We start from the raw sequence: 22,036 nt of genomic DNA, 5'->3' as shown, positions 1-22,036 counted from the left end.
CATTTTTCTTATTCATTCCATCTCTCCCTTTGGCAACTATCTATCCTGCTGCTTCAGTGTGTCTCAGTAACCCTGATTGTGCCGTCTTCCTCAGCACCTAGCTCTGTTGGATGACCCACACTCTCGCTGCATGCCATGTCAGGGTAATTGACGAGCCAGAAGCAGGATATGATTCATCCCTTGTGTTGCTAAGTGGCTGCTGAAAAGAGCACGGCCACTACAGGGTGGGAGGGAGGCCACTCTCTGACTGTCTCTTCCCACCTCATTTAGATATAGCGGCTGTATCCTGGGACTCATTTAACTGGAGGACTCGGTGGGTTGACAAACAGACCGGTGGGCAGACAGACGGACAGACAGGTGAGCAGGCAGACAGGCAGGCAGACAGATGGGTAGATAGCTGTAGATACACTGACCAAAAATATAAACTCAACATACTTTTATGAACTGTAAATTGAAAAAAATGAATTAGACCCTAATCTATTAGTTTCACATGACTGGGAATATAGATATGCAACTGTTGGACACAAATACCTTAAGAAAAAGGTAAGGGCGTGGATCAGAAAACCAATCAGTATCTGGTGGGACCACCATTTGCCTCATGCATCGCGACACATCCTTCGCATGGAGTTGATCAGACTGTTGATTGTGGAATGTTTTCCCACTCCTCTTCAATTGATGTGTGAAGTTGCTGGATATTGGTGGGAACTGGAACAGGCTGTTGTACACATCGATCCAGAGCATCCCAAACATGCTCAATGGATGACATGTCTGGTGAGTATGGGAGCCATAGAAAAATTGGGACATTTTTAGCTTTCAGGAATTGTGTACTGATCCTTGTGACATGGGGCCGTGCATTATCATGCTGAAACATGAGGTGATGGCAGCGGATGAAGGGCATGACAATGGGCCTCAGGAACTCATCACGGTATCTCTGTGCATTCAAATTGTCATCGATAAAATGCAATTGTGTTCGTTGTCTGTAGCTTATGCCTGCCCATACCATAACCCCACTGCCACCATGGGGCACTCTGTTCACAACGTTGACATCAGCAAACACAACGTCATACACGTGGTCTGCGGTTGTGAGGCCGGTTGGACGTACTGCCAAATTCTCTGAAACGACATTGGAGGCGGCTTATAGTAGAGAAATTATCATCAATTCTCTGGCAACAGCTCTGGTGAACATTCCTGCAGTCAGCACGCCAATTGCACGCTACCTCAACTTTAGACATTTGTGGTGTTGTGTGACAAAACATTTTAGAGTGGCATTTTATTCTCCCCAGCATAAGGTGCACCTGTGTAATGATCATGCTGTTTTAATCAGCTTCTTGCTATGCCACACCTGTCAGGTGGATGTAACAGGTATGTAAAAAAAATCGACAGAACATTTGAGAAAAATAAGCTTTTTGTGCATATGAAACATTACTGGGATATTTTATTTCAGCTCATGAAACATGGGACCAACACTTTACATGTTGCGTTTTATATTTTTGTTGTAGATACATCTATTGACACACTGATTGTTTGATAGCCCATAGGCCGCCTATAGACTACTTCCAAGGTAACAAAACAATTCATCAATGATGGACTTTGGGTGAACTATTCCTTTAATCACATTTCTATTATGGAACTAGAGCTGTAATTCACGAAGCTGTCAGCTCGCGACTCATTCATCTCGGCCGGGCCAAAACCAGGAAGTCAGTCAAGGCCACCTGTTTGTTGCAGCAAAAACTCTTAATTTCCCTCTTGAGCCACTCATTCTCCATAGAGGCAGGAGAAACACTTACTAGAGGAACTCCTAAGTAATTGCACAAATGAATCCCATGCAGGTTAAAACCTCGTAAGGATCAGCTCCTTTTTTTCAATTTTCACCTAAAATGACACCCAAATCTAACTGCCTGTAGCTCAGGCCCTGAAGCAAGGATATGCATTTTCTTGGTACCATTTGAAAGGAAACACTTTGAAGTTGGTGGAAATGTGTAAGTAATGTAGGAGAATATCACACATTAGATCTGGTAAAAGATAATACAAAGAAAAACAACCTTTTTTTTAAATTTTATTTTTGTACCATCTTTGAAATGCAAGCGAAAGGCCATAATGTATTATTCCATCCCAGGTGCAATTTAGATATTGGCCACTAGATGGCAGCAGTGTATGTGCAAAGTTTGTCTGATCCAATGAACCATTGCATTTCTGTTTAAAATTCTGTATCAAGACTGCCCAAATGTGCCTTTTCATGTTCAAAACTGTGCACTCTCCTCAAACAATAGCATGGTATTATTTCACTGTAATAGCTACTGTAAATTGGACAGTGCGGTTAGATTAACAAGAATTTAAGCTTTCTGCCCATATCAGATATGTCTATGTCCTGGGAAATGTTCTTGTTACTTACAACCTCATGCTAATCGCATTAGCCAACGTTAGCTCAACCGTCCCGCAGGGGACCCATCAATCCTGAAGAAGTTTTAAACATTTCGTTTTCATGAGCGATCTGGGCCACGACTTGTACACTTTGTCCATGGACATACATTTCATCAGTTAGTTGTAAATTTAGCATCTACTTTAAAAGTGAGTGACGTGTCTCTTCTCAGCTTGTCACAATGCCTGTGGTACAGATGAAGGATATTCATTTGATCACACTGTTGCAGGATAACTTTCCTGCAATGCAAGGACATATGTAATGCATGTATTTAAGGTTTAAAAAGGCTGATGAAGTTTGTAACTTCCACTTTGAAATTTTAGACTTGATTTTCTTTTATTACAGATGTATCAACACCTACAAAAATGTCCATTATTTACAATCCACATAATTCACATTTCCTGTTGCTGCAGGATTATTTTCCTGCTTTGGCAAACTGGCTAAAATTGAAGATCCTATATATGTACAGCTCATCACAGCTTGGTCAATCAGAGTAAGTCCATGGGACCATCTACAGCATCTGTCACATGATTATCACCACCAATGTTCCCTCATTTTTTTGGGGGGGGCCCTGAGCTAATTTTAGGTCTTGTGAGCGGAAACTTGAACATTGTGAAAATTTTGTGCAACTTCCTGCGCGCGTTTACAGTGAACACTGAGGCTGTGAATTACATTGTGTTGTATGATGCAAGAAACCACTTTACAATTAATTATTATTACCATACAGATAATTAGACAATGTAGGCAACCCCTCTGCCTGTTGGCTTATTTGCATATTCAAGACTGTCAAAATACAACGCTCCTCCTTTAATCAGGATGACACAAGCTTTTTACATTACTTGCTTTTCTAAGACCGCTTGAAATGTAGCCTACACGTTTTGTGCTCTTGTAGAAAGCAGTAACTCCCCATTGCTGACCTAATACTTGTCTATAACTGGGCTAATAACTCGCAAAGAATATGAACAAATGTGTACACACGTGGCTCTGATCTGAAAAGCGCATTTACTCGCAGGTGATTGAAAGACCGCTTGTGGTCTACACCGCCAATAGAATTATACTCCTTTGTGCTGTGGCTCTAACTACAACAAAACCAAACTCAGACTTGCAAAGTTAGATTTGTTTTGTTGCATTGAAAAGTGTCTGGTATGTTGCTTCGATCACAGAAAAAACGTAAGTCTATATTGTGCAAACTAATGGGTGAAGTTCAATCTCTTGCGTCTCTGCGTGGCATGGCATTTCTTCTGCGCTGCAGTCGAGGAGGTGTGCGCCCGAGTGCAGTTTTAGAGGGAACCTTGATCATCACTACTATCATACTGTCTACACTGACACCATCTCACTCTGTTCTTACCTTTCAACTTGTACTGTAACACTACTGCATGTTGTACTGGGACATTGTAATTACAAGAACTGCAAGTGAAGTAAATGGGACAAACTGTTAGTGTATGCCTGGTTGAGCACAGCTCACTGGGATCGCTGTCTTTCTCCACACATGAAAATGAAACACAGCAACAACAAGCCTTAGTGGTTAGAGCGTTGGGCCAGTAACCGAAATGTTGTTGGATCAAATCCCTGAGCTGACAAGGTAAAAATCTGTCGTTCTGCCCCTGAGCAAGGCAGTTAACCCACTGTTCCTCAGGCGCCGAAGACTGGATGTCTATTAAGGCCGCCCCCCAAACCTCTCTGGTTGGGTTAAATGCGGAAGACACATTTCAGTTGAAGGCATTCAGTTGTACGACTGACTAGGTATCCCCCTTTCCATTTCCTTATGCTTATTCCCTGAGGTTGTGGATGCAGATTAGGCATTTGACAGTGTGTGAACTGTGTCAAATGACAGGGAATAAGCATTGGTGTGTGCATGCGTGCGGATAGGTTTGTGTGTGTGCGTCCATGCGTCTATACGTATACATGTGCTTGGGAACGTGTGTGTATTTGCATGTGTGTTTGTTGATGTGTTGGAGAACTAGCACGACTGCCTGAGCTTGTGCAATACCGAAGAATCAGATTGAGTGGGAAAGCAGCCAGGCAGTTCAGCGATAGCCCTGTGAGACTGTCTTGGAACTAGGACCCGAGCAAAGCGAAACACCTGTCATGTGCTAAAGGGATAGTTCAACCAAATTAGACATTGGTTTTCTTACCCTGTAAGCAGTCTATGGACAAGGTATGACAGAAATCCATGCTTTGGTTTAGTTTCCATGGCACTGTTTCCACATGTTAATGTTTTAGTATTTGTGGCAGAAATCCAATTCAAATCATGGGACTGATATCAGGATATTTTGTGCATCATGTTCATCTATGTGACTTGTTGAGCTTCACAATCAATTTGAAAAACGCTAATATCGGTCCCATGATTTGAATGGGATTTCTGCCACAAATACTAAAACATTTACATGTGGAAACGGTGCCGGGGAAACTAAACCAAAGCATTGATTGCTGTCACACCTTGTCCATAAACTGCCAAACCAATATGTCATTTGGGTGAATTATCTTAAGGAAGAAAGTAATGGAGCTAAAGAAAGCTAGGTTAAGTGTAGTCAGGAGGCCATGCTACAGTAGAGCAGAGAGATGAGAGGAATACTATAGTTTTGGCCCTTGCACAACAGAGGAGGAGACAACCTCTGCCTGTGTGAAAAGCCAGAGCGCTACTGTACAATTGCCCTCCTGGGCTATCTGGCCTACATTGAGGGATAGACTGTGAAGCTGTTATAAATAGACACTTGTATTAAAAGTTACCTGAGGTCTATTGGATTGTTGCCATATTCATCAATCATCAACTTCTCAAATTTTGGGGGTTGCGTACCAATACCATGCTCTGGTATTCTTCTATAGTTTTTTTTCCCTTGTATCATTTCATTGGTCATTTTCTAATCCGAAACAAAATCTTGGATCGGTGAAAACCATATGGTACAATTGAAGCCCACTGGAGGCTTGGTAGGAGGTTGCTTTTGTAACCGGTGTGAAATGGTTAGCTAGTTAGAGGTGCACGCTAGTAGTGTTTCAATCGGTGACGTCACTCGCTCTGAGACTGAGGTAGTTGTTTCCCTTGCTCTGCAAGGGCTGCAGCTTTTGTGGAGCGATAAGTAACGATACTCTGAGGGTGACTGTTTTTTATGTGTGCAGAGGGTCTCTGGTTCAAGCCCAGTTTGGTGCGAGGAGAGAGGCGGAAGCAACACTGTTACACTTTCACCTATCCAGTCCTTTCCAATCAATGAGAATGAGGAGAGTGAACATGTAGACTAATGAGCCCCCCCACACACTTGGTTTTGGCTGGTATTACAGAGGCCAGCCCTAACTCCCATTTACGTTGAACTTTCACTTCTAGCCTACCATTTGAAATGTATGCATGACTAAGTGAAAATTCCCCTTAAATGGAAGTTAGGATTCACCAGCCCATGGATTCACCAGCCCATGTATAGCCTGAGTTTCCCACTCCGACGATGTGTGTGTGTGTGTGTGTGTGTTTTTGTGTGATTCTGTCAGAGATGGATGATCAAGGGAGAGGGAACTCCCCAGTCTTTTACTCAAATAAACTGTTTCTGGGATGGTTATAGAGAGAAGGAGAGGGGGCTATATAGGCTATAGAGAGAAGGAGATGGGGGAGGACTGAAAAAGAACAATGAGCCCAAGGCGGGTATACTTTATAAAAGGTAGTCAGACTTCCCAGCCACTCAAGGGATGCCAACATCAAATCATTACAGAGGGAGACTAGAGGAAGCCCTTTCAGAGTAACTGTTAGCTTGATAAGCACTTAGAATAGAGCAGTATTGAACACAACGATCCTTACAGGCCCTCTCTTGAGATGGTAAATTAAATGCATGGCTGTATCAGATGACAGTAATAGAAGGACTTCGGTTGTAAGGGAGATTAATCTATCTATTCATTGTCTCACCGGACTGTTTGGAGTACGTGGGAGAATGCAGGGCAGTCGTGTGTGTGTGTGTGTGTGTGAGAGAGAGAGAGGTATACCAGTATTGTATGGATGGTGGGCATTCTATATTCTTTCAGCACCATGGAGAGCGAAACACTCGCATTGCAGTGGCACTCCTGGGCCGATATTCACAAAGCTTCTCAGAGTAGGAGTGCTGATTTAGGATGAAGTCCCCCCTGTCTTATTCATCATGGTATGAAGGGAAAAATCGGATCCTAGAGCTGTACACCTTCTCTAAGACACTTTGTGAATACGGGCCCTGAACCCATAGGCCAGGCTTTAGACTGGAGTACATGGAAATATTATCCCTCAATACAGGTTAGCTTTAGGCCTAATCGAACTTCGATCGAGTACAGGCTCAACTGAATGAACAACAAAGACAGAATGTAACATGACATTTTATTAAATAGGTTGGGGAATGGCCTCGTCTCTGAGGGAAGATCTTTGGAGCTAGATGATGTGATGGCAGGTAGCCCTATGTGGGGCTGCTGACATCGAAACCCCCCACTGTGGGAAAGGAGTTCCAATGACTGGCCTTATAGCTGGCGGATGGTTTATCGAAAACTTTTGCTGAAAACAGCAAGTGAGAGAACAAGGGTAAGTTGACATATAACTACAGCCCAAGATTTACGCCCATTGGGTGAGCGAGAGATGTCTCAAGTTGAGGGAGGGTGCAATTAGCATGCTGACTGCAGGAATGTCCACCAAAGCTGTTGCCAGAGAATTTAGTGTTAATTTTTCTACCATAAGCCGCCATCCAACATCGTTTTAGAGAATTTGGCAGAATGTCCAACCGGCCTCACAACCACAGACCATGTGTAACCACATCAGCCCATGACCTCCACATCTGCCTTCTCAACCTGCGGGACCGTCTGAGATGATCAACCCGGACAGCTGATGAATCTGGGTTTACACAAAATAATTTCTGCAAACCTGTTAAACTATCTTAGGGAAGCTCATCTGCATGCTCGTTGTCCCCATCAGGGTCTTGACTGCAGTTCAGCGCTGTAACCGAATTCAGTGGGCAAATGTACTCTTTGATGGCCAATGGCACGCTGGAGAAGTGTGCTCTCGGTTTCAACGGTACCAGGCAGACAGGGTGTATGGTGTCGTGTGGGCTAGTGGTTTGCTGATGTCAACGTTGTGAACAGAGTGCCCCATGGTGGCGGTGGGGTTATGGTATGGGCAGGCAGGCATACGAACACAATTGCATTTTATCTCTGGCAATTTGAATGCACAGAGATACCGTGACGAGATCCTGAGGCCCATTGACGTGCCATTCATCCGCCGCCATCACATGTTTCAGCATGATAATGCACAGCCCCACATCGCAATGATTTGTACACAATTCCCGGAAGCTGAGCATGTCCCAGTTCTTCCATGGCCTGCATATTCACCAAATCAAATGTATTTATATAGCCCTTCTTACATCAGCTGATATCTCAAAGTGCTGTACAGAAACCCAGCCTAAAACCCCAAACGGCAAGCAATGCAGGTGTAGAAGCATGGTGGCTAGGAAAAACTCCCTAGAAAGGCCCAAACCTAGCCTGGTTCCTCTAGGTTTCTTCCTATGAGGGGTGGCCAGTCCTCTTCTGGCTGTGCCGGGTTGCGATTATAACAGCACATGGCCAAGATGTTCAAATGTTCATAAATGACCAGCATGGTCAAATAATAATAATCATAGTAGTTGTCGAGGCTGCAACAAGTCAGTAACACAAGAGTAAGTGTCAGTTGGCTTTTTCATAGCCGATCTTTGAGAGTATCTCTACCGCTCCTGCTGTTTCTAGAGTTGAAAACAGCAGGTCTGGGACAGGTAGCACGTCCGGTGAACAGGTCAGGGTTCCATAGCCGCAGGCAGAACAGTTGGAACTGGAGCAGCAGCACGGCCAGGTGGACTGGGGACAGCAAGGAGTCATCAAGCCAGGTAGTCCCGAGGCATGGTCCTAGGGCTCAGGTCCTCCGAGAAAGAGAGAATTAGAGAGAGCATTTCTAAATTCACACAGGACACAGGATAAGACAGGAGAAATACTCCAGATATAACAGACTGACCCTAGCCCCCCGACACATAAACTACTGCAGCATAAATACTGGAGGCTGAGACAGGAGGGGTCAGGAGACACTGTGGCTCCATCTGAGGAAACCCCCGGACAGGGCCAAACAGGTAAGATATAACCCCACCCACCTTGCCAAAGCACAGCCCCCACACCACTGGAGGGATATCTCCAACCACCAACTTACCATCCCAAGACAAGGCCGAGTATAGCCCACAAAGACCACGTCAGTGACACACCCCTCCCAGGGACGGCATGGAAGAACACCAGTAAGCCAGTGACTCAGCCCCTGTAATAGGGGTCATGTTTGGGATGCTCTGGATTGATGTGTACGACAGCCTGCTCCAGTTCCCGCCAATATCCAGCAACTTCGCACAGCCATTGAAGAGGAGTGGGACAACATTCCACAGGCCAAAATCAACAGTCTGATCAACTCTATGCGAAGGAGATGTGCATGAGGCAAATGGTGGTCACACCAGATACTGACTTTAAAAAATATATATCTATAGTGCGTTTATGAATTTATTTAAATTGACTGATTTCCTTATGAACTGTAACTCAGTAAAATCTTTGAAATTGTTGCGTTTTATATTTTTTTTTTCAGTGTAATATTATGTGAGCTAAACATACAAATGAAGAAACATTCAATATTTTCCTTAATATACATCTTTTTCGAATACTAATATTATGGTCCCCACTGAAACAAAATACTTAATTTCATCATTGAAATACTGTGGAATTCCATTCATTCCTATTGAGAACTGCTGTTACTGGTGAGTGCCAATATGGCTGACCGGTGGCTTCAAACCCGGTGGTTTCAAACCCTCTCAATCATAGGAGGTTGGTGGCACCTTAATTGGAGAGAACGGGCTCGTGCTAATGGCTGGAACGGAATCCATGTGTTTGATGCCATTCCATTTGCTCCGTTCCAGCCCTTATTATGAGCCGTCCTCCCCTCAGCAGCTTCCACTGCTTTCAATGAACAATTCATAGCATCAGCAATCTGGGGTTTATTTACATTATTGGTTGGGACTGTGTTAGGAGAAAGAGGGAGGGAGAGAGGTTTTAAATGTTGCCTGGGTTTATCTGTCTATATGTACAAACACATGGGTTTGTTCTCCCAACCCACTCAGTTCATGTATCTGTGTTCTTATGGCAAACCAGACACGTTGCTGACACGCACATACACCACACACACGGACGCACACCGCATGCACACACACACTTGCCATTAATACAGTTATGTACTTATTGTCTGTGAAAGCTAAGAATTTGCTCACTAACGCTTTTCTATTGCCTGCTGTATTCTATGTCCAACTGAATTTGCCATGCTCTTTTTTTGTGCATGTGTTTGTTGAGTTAAAGCATTGCAATCCAGATGTTTTTTTATTTTTTTTATACATTTTTATTCAGAGACACACTTTAGCCCATAACAAGGTAGTACTGTACTTGCATATTGTGGAGTGACTTTGTCAATATATTGTTTTTCACTGCTCAACTTATTTCTTAAGCTGTTCTTATTCGTGGATATATGTGACTGTTAAACCAGTATGAATCAGAACCATTCCACTTACAGTACCAGTCAAAAGTTTGGACACCTACTCATTCCAGGGTTTTTCTTTATTATTACATAGTTTTGATGTCTTCACTATTATTATTCTACAATGCATAAAATAGTACAAATAAAGTAAAACCCTTGAATGAGTCGGTGTGTCCAAACTTTTGACTGGTACTTTATGTATCACTAACATGTCACCAGTGGGGAGTTCTGTGCGCCTCCCTCTGTCTATTCTGCCTAGCGACCATGACGCTGTAGTAGTAGACTGCCAGTACAGTGTTGCCTGTAAAGGGACCAATGGAAGCCATTCAGCACACATGCAGTACACGCATACTGAACGCATACACACGCACCGGTATGTGCACACCACACACCTACACACGCAGGCCCACTGCACACATACAAGTATGTTTCAACTGCTACACAAATGTGCATAACCCTAACACACGCACACTTCTGCATGCATGCACGCTCACACACACACACACACACACACGTTTTCATCTTTCAGGCATTGACCTAAATCAGCGGAATAACTGCAATAAATTACACAAGAGCACACTCACACCTGAGCCTGCTAGTGTACAACTGCCAAGTAGACCGAAACCACCACCATTCACAAGAAACCTGAAAACCTACAGTATGTGGTGCTGTATTCATGATAGAGGCAATTACATTTTCAGAGGGCAGACTTATCCATTAGATATTATTAGGTATTTTCTTATGTCCTGCATCCTCTTATATGTTTAGTCACAGACACGAACAGACACTTGACTATTTGAAACCAGAGAGCTGAGGGTGCTCTCTCTCTCTCTCGATACAGATCTATTCTTAGTGCCTGAGCCTATTGTGTGAGTGACAGGAGTTGGGCACGAAAGACACTTTTAGCATGATTAGCTACATCCAACTGGTTTAATCTGTTTGCTTTCAGGGAGATGCTGGATCCTTAGGGTGGTATGATCAGTGTGTGTTTGCGTGCGTGCCTGTGTGGGAGAGAGAGTGTGTGTGTGTGTGTTACAAACACATACTACAAATAAGGAGTGTGGCTCTGTGTTTTGCCTGTTAGGCTCTGATCTTACTGTGTGTGAATTGATTTCCTTACTATTTGCTTGTCAAAGACCAGCCATGGTCAGTGTGTACAGTACACTTCCAAAAGGGCTGTCCCTATTAGGATAACTATTTTGGGTTCCATGTACTGTAGAACCCTCTGTGGAAAGGGTTTTTACAGGGAAACCAAAAGTGTTCTTCAAAGAGTTCTCCTATTGCGACAGCCGAAGAACTGTTTTAGGTTCTAGATGGCACCTTTTTTTTCTAAGAGTGTACAGATGTAGGATTTTAATTTGAACCAGTTTGCTACAGCAGGAAAACAATCCTGCAGCAACAGGAAATGTGAATTATTATGTGGATTATCATTAGTGAAAATGTTTGTAGGTGTTGATAAAAAAAATTGTTAGGGCAAGTAAAGTCTGAAATTTCAAATTGGAAATTACAAACTTTAGAAGCCTTTTAACTCAAATACAGCAACAAAAGAGTGACCAAATTAAGATCCTACATCTGTATGTTACGTGATTTAACCTTAAAGCAGCATGCCAGGTTCAGGCCATGAGACAAATTGTGGGTGCGTGCGTGCACATATATTTGCATGTGTACATCAGTGTTGTTTGTGTATAGTATATGCATATGCCTTGTGTGTATCAAAACCAACACAGCGCTTATCCAATGCAGATACAAGACAAAGGGCAGAAATAAGCCTCCTCGAAAAGACATACAAACAGGACTTGATCCTAAGTGTTCTTTACTTGAAACGATGTAAAACAGGACTTGATCCTAAGTGTTTCTTTGTGAGGCTGCCTGCAGTAGTCGGTCTATTTGTGTACTCCCCCACCAGTCCTCATTCTTAACTCAAACATATGGTAACAAACAAGGCCCTCGGGCACTTACTATTGGCTGCTCTCATTGCTGACATTGTTTCTTAAAGCCAGTAGCCCACACATATGAGAATACCACACATAAGGCCGGGTTCTCAGACTCCGGAATAACTGAGTTATTCAGCTGAGTTATTCAGCTGAGTTAGGTAAGTCTACTCCTGAACTGAAAAGCATATTCAATGCAGAATCTCTTAAGTCCAGGCCGTATTCATAAAGCGTCTCAAAGTACGATTGCCTTTAGATCAGTGCCTTTTTAGATCCTAATTAATTAAGATTACACAGACACCAGGGACCTGATCCTAGATCAGCTCTCCTACTCTAAGATGCTTTATGAATACGGGCCAAGGAGTAGAATACATGTAGATGATATTTGTGATATAGCTCGATCTCACATACAACATCCACTCACCCATTGACTTTGCGTAAGGATGCAACTCAAAATAGCTTTGTATGGAAGGGTCTACTGTTTTTAAAACTGTTTAGTCATTTGTTTATTGAGGGTTTGATACATTTGTATTCCCTAACTATATTTGCCATTTATACGATGTTATCATTCAATTCAGTGTTAAGCAATTAGCAAAGATCTAAGTGATGCATTGACCAACCAGTTGCTAGTGTGGACACTCCACTCTTCATAGAGACCAGCTGGCTCTGAACTCTGCACCTTCCTTTGTGTTATGGTGGTGCAGGTGCTCTCTAGTCTCGATCAGATTTCCCTCTTAAATCACAGTGTGGCTGCTCACTAGGAAGCATACACAGTCAGTCTTTCTCTGTGTGTGTTCTGGTAGTTAGCTGTGTGCTCTGATTGTGGCCGCCCCGTAGGCCATGGACAGATGGCAGCAAAGTTGCAGTGCCGGGGTGGGTGGGTGTGTGTGTGTGTGTGTGTGTAACTGAGGAGGTTAGCTGGCATAGCAGTGGGTAAGGAGGTGGACTGTTCAAGGGCACATTGTTAGTCCCCCCGGTGAAGGAAAAATGGGGTGATGGAAAGTAGCTTTGAACAGGAGTCAGGACTGAACTGAGAAGACCCTGAATCCCAAATCAACTGCTAGCCCCTACCCCCTATACACTTGGATATATCTGAGACAATTGGATAGGTGAAAGTGATAGGCCAGGTGGAATTGTCGCCATATCAGAGGGCATGATGAAGCCATTGACATATATAAATCTCTAGACACAGTCATATCCTGAGCTGTGAATGGATTTCTGGAGGTTGTTTGATCCATTAGTTTTCACTGTGGGATTGGAGCCATGCTACTCTACAAGTAGCCTCTTTCGAATCCCCGACAGCCAGATGTTCCGGTTTTCAGGGGAAATGGAAAGAGCCTGTGACACGACTTCCACTTTTGGACGTTAACAAGGTGACACTCCATCTTAACTCCTCCTCCGCGTTTACTGGATTGGTTGAACAGTGCAGAAGAGGATCTCCTCCAACATTTTTTTTCTTCTTCTTCTGGTCAAGACCAGTATGTAGGGGATCTAGTTTCAGGCATGTCTTTTACACCAGCTACGTTAGGTTACTCTACAAGCTATGTGTGTGTATCGCGTGAGTCTGACCTCCACCGACTGTGACATTGCACCACGAAGTGCACTTCAACAATGCCCTTGTAATACGGACATAAGGCTGTTTATAATATAATTGCACCTATAAACAGCCCACCTTTTCAATTCCACCTTAGGACAGCAGACGTTAGGTACAACCGTGTCTGTCATTATGTCAGTCATGTTTTATGTCTGTTGACTTTTGTCATTAGATAGACAGGAAATTCATTCCAATTATTTGTTGGAGATTTAGTGTTATGTATGAGTGCGATATGGCAGGTTAAGTTGGACCAAAATACAGAGCAGGGTCATGTTCATTGGTGGACGTAACTGAGAACATTTTATAATGATTTGTAAATTCAAGTAGTCCCTCCTGGTTTTTGTCAGTTTTCTTCTGTTTGGTGCCAAATGAACACAACCCTGGTCTTCAAGTGTGTGAAAAGTGAGGGAGTTACCATTGTAACTAATTCCACAATTTGAAGAACCCTTACCATAGCATCCACACTAAAGGGTATTCATTACAACATAATAAAGCCTAATTCAAGTGTTTTTTTTTGTTGTTTTCTTTCATTGTTTTATTGTGACGGTACAGCAGTTACCTCTCACAACACTGTCAGTCACGCATGAAAATATCCATTTTGCTCTATATCTGACCGTCACACTTGATTGTGCACTTGGCCTTGAATCAAAAAGACACTAAGTCACAGGAAAACAGAGTGTATCATAATCAGATATTCAGCTAGCAATAAAGATAGTATTTTAGATGTAGCTAACATCTTTTAAATGTTAAAATATATATCATATTTCCATGAGTGACTATCATAATGGCAGTTACAATTACATTTGCTTTGTTCTCCTTACTTCCTCAGTAAAAGACTAGAAGATGAGTTGCTGTGGAGCTATACAGAGCAGGCTTGCTGGTTAAAATTCCGGTTTTGAATTTGCTGACAGCATGGTTTAACAGGGTGGGGTCCCTCCCCAGTGACATGCAGAAGCACAGTGGTTTAGTAGAATTTGACTATTTATCGAATCCCTGAGTTTAGTATACTATGATTCTTTATTGAATCCTCAGTATCATTAGGTAACATGGCAACTGTCTTCATAATATAAAACATCTAGCAAGTCTGAGAACTAGAATACTGTATGCACAATATACTATGAAAATCATTGGACTCTAATGCTGCAAACAATTAGAATTCTACCTTTTTTCCTCACAAAATGTGTTTCATCTAAATTTTACAGTTAGGAAAGTGTTCCAGACTTCTCGTGCTTGTATAGGCTATTAGTCTGCTGGCCTAATACAGACTGTTTGTTGGACTGCAAAGAAAAGGTGTGCTGCCTAAACACGATACATGGATTTAATGAGTCCAAAGTTTACGTCAGCATAGTCATTTAAATAGTATTGTTCATAACAGACCTTTCATGATGGAAATGTCTCTTTTTTATATATATATATATATATATATATCTCAACATCCTTTGAAAAAAAAGGCTGAGTTTTCTTCAAATTCAATGTTATGCGACTACATTTAATAAAAAAACATTAAAAAAAATACTTGATATACATTATGAATTGCTGGGCTCTGATTGGCTGCTGGAGATTCTCCTTCCGTATGGCAACAGCCTGGAATCCCCCCCCCCCCCTCTCTACTCCTGTCCCCCTCTCCTTTTCTACTCACAGACCTCCTCCACGCTGCTTACCCTCTTCCTTGGATGCACTTGGACTGCTTTGCCTCCGAGGGGGCTCCTCTCCACCGACTGACTGCAGCATCTGGATGTGGTCGCCATGGCAACAGCAATGGTCCAACCCCCCCACCCCATTCTCCTTCTCCCCCCTTTTTCTAAGCTCGCTGTGCTAATGCTCACCGCTGCACGTCTTCAGGCTTGACCTGGATTCCGTGGTGTGCTGGTGTTTCCCCATTATTTGGGGTCCAATGCCAGAGCCCGCTCCTCCCCCACATCCCATCCCCAGGCCATGAGTTTGTAAGAAGAGAGAATATCGTGTCGCTTACAGCATCGGGGCTCTATCCACCCTCCCTCTCTCCCACTCTACTCACACAGAGCCTCAGTGAACTGAGGTAATTTCCCCGTTTTGATTAAACTGCCACCTCTGAATAAAGACACCAAAATGTCTGCCTCCTGCCTGTTCCTGTTGTAGTGGGTTTAGTCACACTGTTTTCCGCTTGGATTTTTTTCTGGTCTATTTACTGTACATTTTAATGTATGTCCTCTGTTTGTTTGAGATTGAATGTTAATACAACGTGACAGTCCGAACGCATGTAAGTCAGTATAGCTGTTGTGTGGGTGCGTGGCCGTGTCACTCATGCAGTCATTCATTGAAACCCGTGTTCTCTTCTGATGTTGAGGAGCTCTTGATGTGGGAGTGTCAAATCAGTCACCACAGTCAGTTCGTCAAATCAGACTAATAGATGGAGCAAGATTATCAGCGACGCAGTTTTTCTGTACATACTCTGCTTATGCCTTCATGAGAAACTTGTTTGGGTTGATGCACCTGTTTTCCTCTTGGGAGGTGTGGCTTTTCTATTTGGTGCTCCATCTTTAGCAGCTGTAGGGTCTTGCTGTAGGGTTTCTCCTCTCAAGTCTTAAAGGGGAAAACCATATGAGACATAGGGATGGCACGTTCTCTATGTTCATAAACTATTTTATCTCTTTTTGTTATTTCAATTGAATTGAAATATGTTTCATTTACTTAATGCATTGAGTGAACAATGACACCATGGCATGATTTGCCAAACCATGAAATGCTCATGTATGATGGGATTATTTGCATATTTAAATGTTAACAAATTTCTTTCCTCCTACCCATGCCTCTCTTCTTCACCCATCTCTCCACATCCCTCTCTCTACCCCTTCCTTCCTTACTCCGTTCCTCCTCTCTCTTTTCTCTCTCTCCTGTCTCTCCATCCTCCCTGTCTACCCCCACACCTCTCGCCCTGGTTGCAGTGGAGGTGATGGACCAGCAGAGGGTTCTGCATAGTGGCTGCCTGGTATCGGGGGTGCACACCCCGCCCATCCGCCGCAACAGCAAGCTGGCGAGCCTGGGGCGCATCTTCAAACCCTGGAAGTGGAGGAAAAAGAAAAACGAGAAGCTGAAGCAGAGCTCCACAGGTGAGAGAGACCCATCGGTAAACTACACAAACACGCACACTCACCTTTTCCTCTTCCCTACCAAATTAGGCCAGGCGTAGCATATTATGAATAAAAGCACTTGGGTAATATCCCAACTATTTAAATTGGCTTTCTCTCTCTCTGTCAACTTATTATGACCCCAAATAGAACTTTTGCATATTGGTCTCAAGTTTTGTTAGATCAGTACGTGGTCATGAAAGAAAGGAAATGAGGAAAGGAAGCCATTTTAGAATATATGGATATCATGTAGTCTCCCTAAACAGATGGGTTGCTGCCCACATTAACAATGTTCCAACATACACATGCCAGAAAGCGCTGGTGGGAGGAGCTATATGAGGACGGTGCATTGTAATGGATTGAATGGTACGGTATCAAACACGTCAGACATATGGAAACCACATTCCAGTCATTACAATGAGCCCGTCCTTCTATAGCTCCTCCCACCAGCCTCCTCTGACACACACAGCATAGTGCTGTTGCCCTAGGTCTGGGATTTCTGAGACTAGTAGTCATGCTATGGAGATGATGAGTGTGAAATAGAGGGTAAACATGGTTGTAAAACTAAGCCGTGTATGTTGTCTCTTTATGTTCTCCCTGCAGATGTGGCATTGTCCAGTGGGTGTCTCTCACCAGAGCCCGGTTCCCCCTTGCAGGGCTCCTCCGATGGGACATGCATGTTGGGGGGGTTTGGGGGGTCGCTCAATGCCACTTTCACAGTTAGCAGTGTGGAGTATTTGGGCCCCGAAGAGGAACTCCCCCCACCAGGTAGGACAGCCCACCTCCATGGAAAACCTAAGGCTTAATCCAAAATTGTTTCCTAGATCCTACGCTTTATGCACTTGTGGAGATCTAAGAAGATTTGATTCGTATAATGAAGCTTCTACCTCTTAGCCTATCATAGGGCAAGGTGGAGCTATAGCCCTCACCATATATTTGGACAGGGAAGCTAAATGTTTTATTTTGGCTCTATACTCCAGCATTTTGGATTCAAGATAACATTTTGAATATGAGGCGAACGTACCGAATGTCACCTTTTCCAAGTCCTCCTTTCAAAGAAGATACAGTGGCAAGAGAAAGTATATGAACCCTTTGGAATTACCTGGATTTCTGCATAAATTGGTCCTCAAATTTGCTCTGATCTTCATCTAAGTCACAACAATAGACAAACATGGTGTGCTTAAACTAATAACAGACAAATTATTGTATTTTTCTTGTCTATATTGAATACATCATTTAAACATTCACAGTGTAGGTTGGAAAAAGTATGTGAACCCCTCGGCTAATGGCTTCGCCAAAAGCTAATTGGAGTCAGCTAACCTGGAGTCGAGATTGGAGATGTTGGTTGGAGCTGCCTTGCCCTATTAAAAAAAACACACAAAAGGTGAGTTTGCTATTCACAAGAAGCATTGCCTGATGTGAACCATGCCCCGAACAAAAGAGATCTCAGAAGACCTAAGATTAAGAATGGTTGACTTGCATAAAGCTGGAAAGGGTTACAAAAGTATCTCTAAAACCCTTGACGTTCATCAGTCCACAGTAAGACAAATTGTCTATAAATGGAGAAAGGTCAGCACTGTTGCTACTCTCCCTAGGAGTGGCTGTCCTGTAAAGATGACTGCAAGAGCATAGTGCAGAATGCTCAGTGAGGTTAAGAAGAATCCTAGAGTGTCAGCTAAAGACTTGTCCTCTGGAACATGCTAACATCTCTGTTGACGAGTCTACGATACGTAAAACACTAAACAAGAATGGTGTTCATGGGAGGACACCACGGAAGAAGCCACTGCTGTCCAAAAAAAATCATTGCTGCATGTCTGAAGTTTGAAAAAGTGCAACTGGATGTTCGCAAAATATTCTGTGGACAGATGAAACTACAGTTGAGTTGTTTTGGAAGGAACACACAACACTACTGTGTGGAGAAAAAAGGCACAGCACACTAACCTCAAAACCTCATCCCAACTGCAAAGTATGGTGGAGGGAGCGTCATGGTTTGGGGCTGCCTCTGGGCCTGGACAGCTTGCTCTCATCGACAGAAAACTTGAATTCATTTTAGCCTAACATTCTCCTACAAAATGTCTTTATCTGTCCGCCAATTGAAGCTCAACAGAAGTTTGACGTGACAGGACAACGACCCAAAACACAGAAGTAAATCAACAACAGAATGGCTTCAACAGAAGAAAATACGCCTTCTGGAGTGGCCCAGTCAGAGTCCTGCCCTAACCCGAAGAATATTGCTGAACTGAAACAGTTTTGTAAAGAGGAATGGTCCAAAATTCCTCCTGACCGTTGTACAGGTCTGATCCGGAACTACAGAAAACGTTTGATTTGAGGTTATTGCTGTCAAAGGAGGGTCAACCAGTTATTAAATCCAAGGGTTCACATACTTTTCCCACCCTGCACTGTGAATGACACGGTGTGTTCATTAAAGACATGTAAACATATAATTGTTTGTGTGTTATTAGTTTAAGCAGACTGTTTGTCTTGTTGTGACCTAGATGAAGAGCAGATCCAATTTGATGACCAATTTATGCAGAAATCCAGGTATTTCTAAAGGGTTCACATACTTTTTCTTGCCACTGTATATTGACACAGGATAGGGTAGTCACAGCAATATGATGAAGTCTACAATCATCCGTATTGCTTTTGCCTATCCAGTTTAGAGCGTGACTGTTTTTTGGGGTCAAAATTTGGGACAAAACTTAGCGATACCGATATCTGCTGAGATTCTATTTTATGCCAGAAAAATGGAAAAAGTTACATTTTACACATTGAATTCATATAAATTGCCATCCAAAACAGCAATTGTCCAAGAAATATGCGTAAAATGTTGATTTCTTACATTGTGTAATTAAAGACGCATCATGAGAATGGCCGCAAGTGTTCAGATCAGCATGAGATTCCCTTTTTTCATCCTATTTATTGAAAAGCTGTTATCGGTGGAGTTATCTACTGATATAGCGGTAAAAGCAGTGCTTGACTTGAACTGAAATAGGTGCCGGTACTCATGTTGGGTGCCGGTACTGTTTATATTTAGGTGCAGGAGCTCCATAATACTTTTGAAAGAGGAGCTCAAGCAGTAGAAAATGTAAGGTGTCGGTACTCAGCTCCGGTGAGCTCCTGCCCAAGTCAAGCACTGGCCGACAATATCGGTGAACCAATATATTGGTCGGGCTCCAATCCAGTTAGATACATTTTTGAGTAATCACTGTGAGAGGGCCATGGAATTTGACTAAATCCTTTAGTGTTTATTTTTTAAGCATATCAAGGGGATTTAGAAAACAATGTTGTAACCACCATTCTGTTTTGTAAACAATTATGTTTTGACAGTTTTTACCATAGACTATTACAATATTCAGTACCAGTCAAAAGTTTGGATACACCTACGTATTCAAGGTTATTTAATTTTTTTTTTTTTTTTTTTTACTGTTTTCTACATTGTAGAATAATAGGGAAGACATCAAAACTAAGAAATAATACATATGGAATAATGTAGTAGCCATAACAGTGTTAAACAAGTCAAAATACATTTTATATTTGAGATTCTTCAAAGTAGCCACTCTTTGCCTTGATCACAGCTTTGAACATGCTTGGCATTCTCTCAACCAGTTTCATGAGGTAGTCAACTGGAATGCATTTCAATTAACAGGTGTGCCTTGTTAACTATAGGAATTTCTTTCCTTCTGAATGCGTTTGTGCCAATCAGTTTTGTTGTGACAAGGTATACAGAAGATAGCCCTATTCGGTAAAATACCAAGTCCATATTATGGCAAGAACACCTCAAAGAAGCAAAGAGAAATGATACTCCATCATTACTTTAAGACATGAAGGTCAGTCCGTATGGAAAATTTCAAGAACTTTTGAAAGTTTCTTCAAGTGCAGTTGCAAAAACCACCAAGTGCTATCATGAAACTGGCTTTCATGAGGACTGCCACAGGAAAGGAAGACTGCAGAGGATAAGTTCATTAGAGTTAACAGCCTCAGAAATTGCAGCCCAAATAAATGCCTCAGACTTCAAGTAACAGACACATCTGTTACTTGAACTGTTCAGAGGAGACTGTGAATCAGGCCTTCATGGTCGAATTTCTGCAAAGAAACCACTACTGAAGGACACCAATAAGAAGAAGAGACTTGTTTGGGCCAACAAACACGAGCAATGGACATTAGACCGGTGGAAATCTGTCCTTTTGGTCTGAGTTAAAATTTGAGATTGTTGGTTCCAACCGCCATCTCTTAGGTGAAAGGATGATCTCCGCATGTTTAGTTCCCACCGTGAAGCATGGAGGAGGTGTGATGGTGTGGGGGTGCTTTGCTGGTGACATTGTCAGTGATTTATTTAGATTCAAGGCACACTTAACCAGCATGTCTATCACAGCATTCTGCAGCGATATCCCATCTGGTTTGCCCTTAGTCCCACTATCATTTGTTTTTCAACAGGACAATGACCCAACACACTTCCAGGCTGTGTAAGGGCTATTTGACCAAGGAGAGTGATGGAGTGCTGCATCAGATGACCTGGTTGGACCGCAGAGGGAAGGAAAAGCAGCCAACAATTGCTCAGCATATGTGGGAACTCCTTCAAAACTGTTGGAAAAGCATTCCAGGTGAACCTGGTTGAGAGAATGCCAAGAGTGTGCAAAGCTGTCAAGGCAAAGGGTGGCTACTTTGAAGAATCTCAAATATAAAAAGTAGTTTCGATGTCTTCACAATGTAGAAAATAGTAAAAATAAAGAAAAATCCTGGAAAGAATAGGTGTGTCCAAACTTTTGACTGGTTGTGTGTGTGTGTGTGTGTGTGTGTGTGTGTGTTTTATTACTACTGTTCAAAAGTTTCAGTTCACATAGAAATGTCCTTGTTTTTGAAAGAAAAGCTTTTTTTTATTTTGTCCATTTGTAAAATTACATCAAGTTGATCAGAAATACTGTGTAGACATTGTTAATGTTGTAAATGACTATTGTAGCTGGAAACGGCTGATTTTTTTTAATTTTTTTTAATTTATTTATTTATTTAAATGGAATTATGTACATAGGCGTCTGGCAGCTTCATTAAATAGTACCCGCAAAACACCAGTCTCAACTTCAACAGTGAAGAGGCGACTTCGGGATACTGGCCTTCTAGGCAGAGTTGCAAAGAAAAAGCCATATCTCAGACTGGCCAATAAAAGAAAAGATTTAGATGAGCAAAAGAACAGACACTGGACAGAGGAACTCTGCCTAGAAGGCCAGCATCCCGGAGTCGCCTCTTTACTGTTGACATTGAGACTGGTGTTTTGCGGGTACTATTTCACGAAACTGCCAGTTGAGGACTTGTGAGGCGTCTGTTTATCAAACTCGACACTAATGTACTTGTCCTCTTGCTCAGTTGTGCACCGGGGCCTCCCACTCCTCTTCTATTCTGGTTAGAGCCAGTTGGCGCTGTTCTGTGAAGGGAGTAATACACAGCGTTGTATGAGATCTTCAGTTCCTTGGCAAT

At 42.6% G+C, this 22,036-nt stretch overlaps 1 protein-coding gene across 2 annotated transcripts in view; it reads left to right on the top strand.

Annotated features, from left to right (window-relative positions):
• The window catches only part of LOC115166027 (phosphatase and actin regulator 3), a 54,237-nt gene that overhangs the window by 14,166 nt on the left and 18,035 nt on the right, over positions 1-22,036 (top strand). For both annotated transcript variants that reach the window (XM_029719649.1, XM_029719648.1), the window contains exons 2-3: positions 16,385-16,549; positions 17,171-17,335. In XM_029719649.1, the coding sequence (XP_029575509.1) occupies positions 16,385-16,549; positions 17,171-17,335 (330 nt within the window). The remainder of the gene's footprint in view (positions 1-16,384; positions 16,550-17,170; positions 17,336-22,036) is intronic.

This window comes from Salmo trutta, chromosome 28 (genome assembly GCF_901001165.1).
Source record: "Salmo trutta chromosome 28, fSalTru1.1, whole genome shotgun sequence".
NCBI lineage: Eukaryota > Metazoa > Chordata > Actinopteri > Salmoniformes > Salmonidae > Salmo > Salmo trutta.
Note: the sequence above shows the minus strand (reverse complement) of the source record. Positions and strands in the feature narration are given on the sequence as shown.